The 10,886-nt window shown below is 41.0% G+C and overlaps 1 protein-coding gene across 1 annotated transcript in view; it reads left to right on the plus strand.

Moving 5' to 3' along the window:
* HEATR4 (HEAT repeat containing 4) overlaps positions 1–10,886 on the plus strand; it is a 43,860-nt gene that overhangs the window by 1,101 nt on the left and 31,873 nt on the right. Inside the window, exons 2-6 of the mRNA XM_017660495.3 lie at positions 1,119–1,306; positions 2,340–2,480; positions 5,542–5,745; positions 7,058–7,201; positions 10,299–10,478. Of these exons, the coding sequence (XP_017515984.3) occupies positions 1,119–1,306; positions 2,340–2,480; positions 5,542–5,745; positions 7,058–7,201; positions 10,299–10,478 (857 nt within the window). The remainder of the gene's footprint in view (positions 1–1,118; positions 1,307–2,339; positions 2,481–5,541; positions 5,746–7,057; positions 7,202–10,298; positions 10,479–10,886) is intronic.

Genomic DNA, 10,886 nt, shown 5'->3' on the forward strand with positions numbered 1-10,886 from the left:
CATCAGTCGCTTGTGTTTTCCACTGCCAACCTGCTCTCTAAGATCTCCTTAAAGTGGTGTTTCTCTACCTTGGTGCCACTGACATCCTAGGTTGGACAATTCTTTGTTGGGGATCAGGGGGCTGTCTTACATAATGTAGGATGTTTAGTAGTAGCCCACTGGAGGCCAACTGTATTCTTCAGTTGACAACCAAAGACAAAGTCGCCAGGCATTGACACATACCCCGTTGAGGGACAAATTGCTCCCAGTTGAGATGCACTGCTTTTAACAGGGACTGGTTCTCAGTGTTGGGCTGAGAACTGGGCTGTTCTGCTGATTGAGTTACTATCTAAATGCTCCCAGAAATGTATCCATGGTAAGAGTAAGGAAGGCAGGGACCTCATGGCTCTGAGGCTTGGTCCTGCCACACTTCGAGTTAGGGGCCAGTGTGTCACTGACTCAAAAACTGACAAGCAGCAACTCAGAAAACTAAAAGACCAGAGAGGAGAGGATTACTGCATGTTTTTCAGATTGTGTCCCTCTTGTGTATAGCTACAGGGAAGACCAGGGCTATTATAGTATCCCTAATAACCAAAACTAAAAAAGTGGAAATCCATTTATTTGTTCATTCATTGGACAAATATAACTGCATTCCCACCACTTTTCAGGTATTCTTTGACATACTGAGAATACAATGTAAACAAGACAGACACAGACCTATCCTTTAGAAAGCTTACAGTGGGGTGGACAGACATTAAATAATCATACACATGATAAAGCAAGATGATATATGAGGCAGGTTCCCTTCCCTAAGTCCATGAAACTCTAAGAGCACCAAAGTTAAAAATGGGTAATGCTGGGAGCATGGCTGCTCTATTATGCTGTCCAGTGGCTGCAGGAATGACTCCAGAAGTGGCTCCACTGGGAAGGGGGAAGATAGCTGCAGACAGACTCTTCTGACAGCTCCATTTTCATTTGGCACCTTGTGGTTAAGACCAATAGTTAAACATAGGTGTTCTTTAGATGCTCATGTGTATATGGGCTGAGCTTAAAGAGGAAAGGGAGTGGGCTGTGGATTCGGTAGAAGTGGGGAGGTCCATCTCCTACCATTCCCTCCTCTCCCTCTTCCTCCTGCCAAGATTGCCCAATCACTTGCCACAAATGCAGACATGTGAAACTATGCCTGACAATAAAACCACTGTGGATATCAATGAAAAGAGGAGTATCTGCCAGCCCCCGAACCAGAGCTACTTCCGACAGGTGAATCTCCGAGCTGGAAAGTTTGCTTACTCCACAGACAACACCTTTGAACAGGAGATTTACTTTGGTAATATACCTGGGGCCCTGTGGTGTTGGGGGTGAGGTGAACATGGAGCAGGGAGGTGGAAGGCATCTGGGGATAAGATGTCTTGGGTGTGGATGAGAGAGACCCTGATGACCCAGGTGTTCAAGGCAACATCCCTTGATTATTGGCACAGGAGTTTTTGGGGGGTTGGAGGGCAGGTATCTGCTGAGGAGGAAACTGTTCTCTCTCTCCCCCCCTTTTCTATCCTTCTATTTTACTAATAAGGTAGTGAAGGGTGGGGTTAAGTAATAAGCAAGATTCGGCTTTGGGAACCTCTTCTCTGTCCACTTTCTCCTTTCTCTCACATTGAGTTATTTCCCCACTCAGATACTATGTTGGAAAAAAATCATGGGCTTTGGTGTCAAGTAGATCTGGGTTTAAATCCTAGCTTACCCCCTTCCTACTAACCTTCAGCAAATTATATAATCCCTCTGAGCCTTATGTATCTTATTTGTAAAGTGATAGTAACAAAAATGCACCTCAAATGAAGAACAGATGGAAAGCATCTATAATGCTTCCTGTCCAGTGCTCAGAAACTGTCCACTACCTTCCCCTAACATCTTGCTGTCCTTTTAGATGCCTGGGCTTCCAGGATATATCATCTATGGATGCATGTTCCAAGCTGTTTATTCTTCCCTACCCCTTATCTTGTTCCCAAACTGCTGTCAATTGAAAGCCTTCTTAAAGTGTTTAACAAAATTGTTCAGACAATAGTATTTATGACTGGTAAGAAATGATTTAGGTACCCCTTTATCAGTATCTAGCTTTTCACAGGGGACAATGCCTATAGGTAGATAGGTTCCATCTTGGCTTCCAGGTCTCTACAAGGCCATCAGCTCATACTTCCAAGCAACAGTCACCTTCAAGGGATGATGTCCCCACAGCATCGTTGAGTCCTAGGGGCTTACAGCAGGGCAAAAAGAAATTGAGTATGATTCTCTTGACTGAAAACCTAGGAAGAGAGGCAGGAGGGTGGTACTGGGGACTCATTAATTCTTTCTTTATCTGTTCACAGATAAAGTTCAGGTCATCCACCAGACTGGTGCAAAGAGAGACCAAATTCTCCTGGAAAACCTCAATCAGTATAGCAAGCAGCTATCTAAGGTCTTTCCTGAAACCCCAGAAAGGTGGACTTCCCAGCCATTTCCGGAAGCATGTAAGCAGGAAGCTGATAATGGGAGTAATGATGGAAGTGTGGCTATTTCTTTAAGAACCCCTGTTATATAGGCTGGGGCACCACCAGCATAGCATCTAGGGGAGTCCTTTCCTACCAACTAAAAATCATCTCATGTAATTATAAATTGCTAGCTAACTACGAAAAGCCTTCATGGAAACAAGCATGTTGAAATCAGATAAAACTTAGATGTAGCCAAGTGGTTTTGGGTCAGTAATTACCAGTAAGGCAGATCCTATCTTAATGGTTCCAGGGGAAGTACCTCAAACCCTGATCCAGCACTTTGCTCTTTTTCCTTGGGCTGGCTCTACTTTCCCACCACTCCATTCTCAGGCCCGTACTTGCTTCAGGCCCTAGGGTCATACTCTGTTGTAAGATTCTGTTTTACATCATTCTTCATTCTGTAAGATAAGATAGACGGAAGGGAGACAGCCAAGAAATGAGCTTACGAAACAAAAAGTGCTCATCCTCGAGGAGACTATGTCTCCATTTCCCATAACTTTTTTCTGCAGTGTCACTGTTCAGATGGGTTCCATCATGTGCAGAAACTAATGCTTGTGTGACCCATTCTTTTTCCCACCAGCGTTAAATTCTGTCTCTAGGGCTGCCTGGCTAGTCAAAAGCCACTAGAGTAAAGAAAAGGTGCTAATAATGGCAGCTGTGGGCAGCTTCCCCAAAACTCACTCAGCCTCCTCCTCCACCTTTTTTGAGGACCACCATTATAATGCAGTGGAGAAAGAGGTCCAGCAAAGCCTTGGATTGGGTCTTGGCAAGTCACCTTCTGGGGCTTCAACTGCTTTGTTAAAGCTGAGACACTAATCATTCCAAGAGCAAGGCACCTATATGATACTAATTGACACTGAGGTGATTTTGTGAGTATGTTTTACAAACCACTAAATGCTGAACAAACTCAAGGAATTATCATGAGTATATGACCTTCCTCACAAGCTAGCTCTATTCGGCATGTCCTCTCCTCTGAGAGTAGGCCGAGCCACAGAGACAGAAAGTTGATCAGTAGTGTTGCTGGGGGTTGGGAGGAATTGGTACTGGGTTTCTTTTCGAGGTGATAAAAAATAATCTAAAATTAGACAGTGTTGTGATAGTTACATAACTCTGTGACTATACTAAAACCACTGAAATGTATACACTTTAAGAGGACAGATTTCACAGAAGCTTCAGCACCTGTCTCACTCACTTCTCAGACACTTCTTCCCCAGTGGATCTGGATACCTGCCTTTTCCTCCCAGAACACAGACCATTTAATGAATCGATGCTGTAGGATTTCTCACATCAAACTTTTAAGAAAAATAGTATTTGAAATTGATCTGGAGGAAGCAAAGTCAGAACAGTAATAAATATGTACCTTCTTATAACCATTTTATTCATCATTTCATCTCAGGAAATAATAAGTATTTTAAAAACCTGGACAAAATAGGAAAACTCCTAGGGTTAGATGTGGGTGGACTTTTTCCCTCCACTTTGACAGAATTGAAAAATAGATGATGATTTCTTAAAATGATTAAAACTCTCAAGATACAAAGCATACTTATTACTATGCAGCTTTAAATTTCCCCCAAATCATGATATAAAACTCCCTATTGTACCCAGATCACTACAGTTCCTATACAACAAGCTTTTATGGTACAAGTCACAAAGGCAGCATTTGTTCCTGCCAACAAAGTATACCACAGCTTTTGTTCCACAGGAGGTCAGAGGGTTGTCTCTGTGCTCCTTTTGGATGGCTTTTGGTGGAGACGGCAGCTAGTGGATGTGTTTCTAACTGCCTGGGACTCAAGTAAAATACATGTTGGCAGTTATACATATTCATTTTCACATATTCATTTTCACAAGTGTTAAATACCAGAGAATCAGGACTTTCTCACCACGACCTTTAACTCACTGAGCAGGGAGGCACAGAAGGAAGTGGCGGGGGGTGGGGGGGGTAAATTCAGCTACTTCTCAACTCTCTTGGGAGGGATTTCAATCAGGCTGAGAAGTCGGGGAGTGTCATGTAGCAAGATGTCTACTCACCAGAAGCTGACCTGTTTGAGATGCTTCTACAGCTTCTGGCTGCACATCCTCTCCTGCAAAGGATAGAAGTCCTCTCATCAGGGCAACTGAGTTCCCCCAGCATGACCAAGCTGGGTGAGGACCATTTGGACAGTATCCTTTGTATGAGCATCTGAGCTAAACTGCCTTGGAGTTTCACAAGACTCTTATATTAGAAGAAAGAAATGGTTCTACCTTCCTTGCTCAAAGGAAAGAATTGATTCAGAGCAAATCTAAACATGTTGGAGTTGGAATGCAATCTTGGAAAAAACAGAAACGGACAGGTTAGAACATGACACTGATAAGCAATGTGGCTGGCAAATAATGAATTTCATAATCTAGGAATTTTTTTCTTTGTTTTGCTGCCTTCTCCACACAACTATTCTTCTAAGAAAAAGGCTTTCTGAATCTGACACCAGGGAGAACATTAAGTCTAGAAAATGGAACAACTGTAACTTTTATATAACAACTATATACAACTATATTTACTTATTTTCTTCTGTTCTCAAACTTCCAAGTGTTATTTGCCATAATAGGAAAAACTCAAAAGATGCTAAAATCTTTAAAAATTTAGCAGCTTTTAGCACCATTCCTCCTCCTAAATTAAAAACATTAAAAAGAAAACCTAATAAATTAGGAATTAATGGCAATTACACTCCACTTTAAATTGTAATATATCACATATTGAATTTTATGGGTAAACCTTGTTATATATAAACACGTTTATGTTCCTAAAGATTTATCCAACTTATAAAAAGGTTTGTGTATATCTCAGTTTTTCTCCCCTATCATCATGACTTTACCATTTCTTTATTCAAAACTTTTCATAATTCCCTATGGGACTTGTCCTCAGTTTCCTATAGATTTATTGGGAAGTTTGCTCTCAAGAATTTTCTTTTTTCTTGGTATTAGACAGGAGTGGGAATGTGATGCTGGCCGGGAACACAAGGCCTGGGGCAGAGGGTAAGAATAACCATAGTGCCATACTGCACAGCTTGTCGGCCTGTGAAAGGATTCCTGCGCTGGACTGCTTTGCCCACCCCAGCCAAGGATCTGCCACTGCAGGTGGGTGAGGAGGACGTGCTCATAAAGACCAAGAAACCAAAGAGGCAGGTGGAATCACTAGAGGAGGATGTGGCTTGGGAACTGGTGGCCCTGCGGAAGATGCTGAAGGAGTGGAAAACCGCCTGGGCTCTACGTGAGTAAAGGGGGTTTTAAGGGGTCCTGAGATATCAGTGTGTACTTGTGAAAGAGGAGGTTCTCACGCTGGATTTGGATTTCTCAATCTATGCAAATCCATCCCTCTCTTGTGACACATAAAAATCTGGACATCTTATCAAGATTTAGACTAGGTTAAAAGCCTTTCACACAATGTTGGGGTTTTTTTTTTGCACAGATAGGTTTTCACCTCAGTAATCTGTGGAAACTTGCGACACTGAAAATTCTTCACAGGCAGGGACCCTATCTTACTGACATCTGAAACTTTATCCACAGTTAGTAAGGAATGAAGGAAAAGGACAAAATATGCTGTCCAAGAAATGGAAATGTAGTGGTCAAAGGAAACTGCTACTGGCTGCAGTATAAACAACCTCTCTCCAAAATTCATTTGTGGAGTTGGAATTACCAAATATCTGCTTTGCCTTCAGAAATATGGGAGTAGAAGGCTGAGAGCTTAGAGCAGCATAAAAGCCTAGCAAGGACTGTTGAAAGCTGTAAGATTTGAAGATACAAGGGCTACTGGCTTTCAGAACATGACAGACTAGTTTATTTAGTGCAGAAAAAAGATCCACGCATAAACTGGATCAGATAAACAAAAAGGGGTTGAAAAGACATTCTTAGAGCTACTAATAGGGAACCACCTACAGATGGTGGGAGCACAGACATAAAAGCTTGATACCTGAACAGTTAGCAATAAAATGAGGAAGACCTTGAAAGCCAGAGGAAAAGCCCTGAAAAGCAAGGGAACCTAATGATAACCACAATCTTTAACATTTACACCCTCATTACCTTGCCAGACATTTTGCTAAATACTTTGTCTAGTTAATGCATTTAGTACTCAGAATAACTCAACATGGTAGTTTCTAATATTATTCCAATTTTACAAATGAGAAATCTCAAGCTCAGAGAGATTAAGTAATTTATCCAAGGTCACACAGCTAATAATTGATTCCAAATCTGGTTATGTCTGACAACAAAGTACCGTTAACCACTGTTTTATTGTCCCTTTTATTTTCCACACGGTAACAATGAAGAGTTATTAAAACAGAGAGAGAATATAGGATGGGATTAGAAGGAGTTTTGTTTAAGAACCAGCCAAGAGGGAGGGTAGTAAATGGATCATCAGAGAAATAACTTCCCTAAGTACCCCCAGCCCTGGGGCCCTTTATTCTTCTGAGCTAACGATCTGCTCCAACTGTCTTGGGGGAGGAAGGGGACTTCTGTCACCTGACTGCAGCCTAAAAGCTAACCATAACTAAGTGGCTCTCTTTTCATTTCATGCCCTGTGGCAGTCATTGAGTGGCACCATAAGACAGTAGAGGACCTGCTGCGGGGCTTGGTGGACATGCACAATGACATTCGGATCCAAGCCATCATCACATGTGCCACAGCTGCTTTAGAATGGCCCCAGATGGCTATCAGCCAGGCAGACTCAGGTAAGAGCCAGAACTGGACGGCTTGAGGTTCTAAGCAACTCACAAAGCCATAGAAAATGTGAACTGGTGGGGACCTTGAAGCTTACCTCAGATCATTTTACAAATGTGGAAACTAAGATCCAGAAACTGGCCTGATGATACACAGCTTATCAGCAATAGGGATGAAACTCCCTGGGCTCTATCTAGTCCCAGGCTTGTTCCACTTACATTTTGTCACCTTTTGTTTGCTCAGTAGCTTGCAGTTCACGTTGTCACACCTTGAGAAAATACATTCTTAATAGCTCCAAACTATATATATATGCATATAAATATGTAAATTAAATATAAATTTTATATATAAAATTTTAAATTTAAAATATAAATAAAATACAAGCGATTTTTTCCCCAACTCCATTTTAGCCCTTCTTTTAATAGTACATCTTTCACATAACATGTCCCAAACTGAACTCATCGCCTTCACCATAGACCTGTGCCCACCTTCCAAATCTCAATCAGCAGCCCCACAACCAATTGGACCCTAAGGACTCAGGACTCTAGCAGTCATTCTGGGCAAATCCTTTCTCTCCCCACAAACAACTGACTAATAAATTCTACTGATTCTGCCTAAATATTAAATATTTTTTTAATTACAAAAGACATAGTGTCATTATCAGTTAACACAGAGGAATATAAAAAGTAATCAATTATCTTCCCCCAACCCACTTCTCAGTCCCAATCCTGTATGCTTTTACAAGCACAAGCCAACATATATGTGGGCTCTTATATTTTTAACAAAAATGAGTGATGAATTATATCAGCCATTTTCCAGTTTTTCTCTTTTATTTTGTGGATATAATGAATTATTTTGTTAAACTCTTAGAATAAATCCTAATGGACCACATTATTCTTTTATTACTCTACTAGGTTTGATTTGTTAGTATTTCAGAATGTTGCATTATATTTGTAGTGAAATCAGTAGTTTTATTTTTAGTTATACTATTTTTGTCAAGTATTAGTTTTTGCTAGCTTTGAAAATGAAATTAGGGACGTGGCCATTTTTCCAACAGTCTATAATCTTTTGGAAAATAAATGTCAATGGCTTTTTTCTTTACTAGCAATAAGTAGTTAAAGAGGAAAATTTCCCATTTATAAGAGCCAGAACTGTAATCTACCAAGGAGCTGGTTGAACAAGACACAGGACCCAGGTGATGTAAAGTATAACATGCTACTGAAAGGACATAAAGCAGACTGATTCTTACTTATTCCTCAAGCACCCTCTCAGATATAACCTTTTATGTGAAGCCTAGGCTGATACTTTTTCCTTCTCTGCTGCTGCTAGCATCCTAATATTCTATACTAATATTTATCACTCTATCACAGTTGTATTTACTTTTCTGCCATCCCTCCCAGAGAAGGAACTCCTTAAAGGCAGGGACTAATTTTACCTCTACAGTAGAGTTGTTAGGTTTTTGAAGTTAATTTATTTCCTTTCTTTTGAGTTCCAGATATGGGCATTTTTCCTTCAGGTTTTCAACTTCCTGCTTCCTCTGCTGGAAAACTCTTCCTCTCTCTCACCTTATTAACTTCTAAATTTGTCTTTCAATTTTCAGCTAAGGTGTCTGTCACCTCCTCTCAGGAGTCTTCCCTGCCCCACCACCCAGACTTGGTTCAATGTCCCGGCTATATACTTCCAGACATGTATTTTTTATTATAACTGCTTATTTCCTTTGGTATTAAATGGGATGATATATTTTTAGTGCTTGGCACACAGAAAAAACTTTAAATTGGTGGCAAGGTGTATTATTATAATCTTATCCCCAAATCGTTCATATATATACAAAGGACACTTTGTCTTCCCCCAGAATTGTGCCTTTCAGGTGATCCTGGGTGTCTAAATTTGATTTGTTTCCTTCCCACACCTTCCCAAAGAAAAATATTTTATTATGTCTTTAAATACTCAATTGACTTCTACCTGTTCCCCTGAAATACACATATTTCCACCTAGCCCATTTTTAACATAGCATAGCAGCCCTTAGCAGTAGTAAAACAGACAGATTAGAAATCACAAAATCTTAGTCACAGGGCCAGCTCTACCACTTGCTGGAAAGTCAGTTAGCCTCTCTAAGCTTCAGATTCCTTATCTATAAAATGGGGATAGTTATAGACAAAAAGTTAACACTTTGTCTTCTACTTGAGAGTTTGAGCTTTAGTTAAATGCCTACCTGTTGCCCTAATAACCTGATGTGCAAAGGAACTTTATAGGCAACCTTGCTTATGATAAAAATGAACCTGGATCAGTAAATTACATGTAGACTAGAAAGAACTGTAAGTGAAATACAAAAACCTGAAGGGCCCCTCCACCCACGAATGCTGTGACTTATAATAGGCCTGCTCCTTCTGGACCCTGGAATTATAGCTTTGGAGTTGTTTTAAGAGCCTGTGGAATATAAGACTTGTACCCAGAGTGGATACATGCTCCTGAGCTGTCCCCATGAGGCTCCATGGAATGCTATACAAACTGCCTCTAGAACTGTGGCCAAAAGGAATGCCTGATGCTGCCCTGCTGGAAAACTGTCCTCCCATCCTGTATCCTTTGAAGATTGGTGCCATGTATGGCCTAGGAAATTCTTGTGAGTCTGGCTGTTTAGTTAAACCTAAAGACTCCTGAAATACACACATTTCAGGTGAGCTCCACAGTAATCCCTCCCCTGCCTACTTCAGTGAGGGACGGAAACTGAATGAGATGATATGAAAATGCTATATAAATGTCAAGCGCTACCTAAATATAATTGCTATTAAAAATACAAAAACATAAAGTAGGTGGCTTTTAATCACTAGAAATAATGTTGATAATAGCTGGTAAAATTCTTGCTGGTTTCAATATAGCTCTTTAGAGGCCAGTTGGTAAAGGATTGGGAACTGGCATGCCCAGCACTGAAGTGTCCCATAAAATCCAGCCCACTGTGGGGACTCAGCTAATTTCTAATTACATTAAGTAGCACTAAGTGCCTGCAAATGAGGCTGAGGTTGGCCACGAGCTGACTATGGGGAGGAAGCTGTGTTTCAGAGGAAAGCAAAGGGGCTGGCACCTTCTTATCTGGCTCTCTTTTGATCATAGACAAGGAGACTGGGAAAGCCCCATCTCTCCAGGACTTGCCAGAGGTTCTGCAGCCTGCCCTGGAGGCTGCTCTTTGTGACAAAAGTGCCAGGGTGCGGATGGCAGCAGCGGTATGTCAGTATGCCATACGGTCACATAATCCCCTTGCCCGGGACATCATGCAGACTGCCCTTTTGAAGGGTGAGTAACTCCGTTATTTCTCACCTGGAAATACAGAGTAAAGAAAGGACATCTCGCAATCAGCTTTTCCTAATGCTTTTCCCTCCACCATCATGTCTGTGATGTCTTCTGTATTGGGTTTGGGTTATGCTAGAATATTCAGACTGGTTTTTCCTAGGTACTTTTACAAAATAGGTACACTGCCACCTAGTGGTACCTGGGCTAGTGTTTCATAGATGCTTCTGACTAGAAACCATGCCCCTTTCACACAAAGGGATTCTCTTTTAACTGAAAAGATGATGTAGCAATAGTAAAGAATACTTTCTGAAACTTAAAAAAATCACCGCTTGAAGACATCATGCTCCCATTTTGCATATATACTTACAGGCATTGTCCACATGCATTTTTGGAGAAATATATACTACAAGT

The sequence above is a fragment of the Manis javanica genome, chromosome 8 (assembly GCF_040802235.1).
Source record: "Manis javanica isolate MJ-LG chromosome 8, MJ_LKY, whole genome shotgun sequence".
NCBI classification, from domain to species: Eukaryota; Metazoa; Chordata; class Mammalia; order Pholidota; family Manidae; genus Manis; species Manis javanica.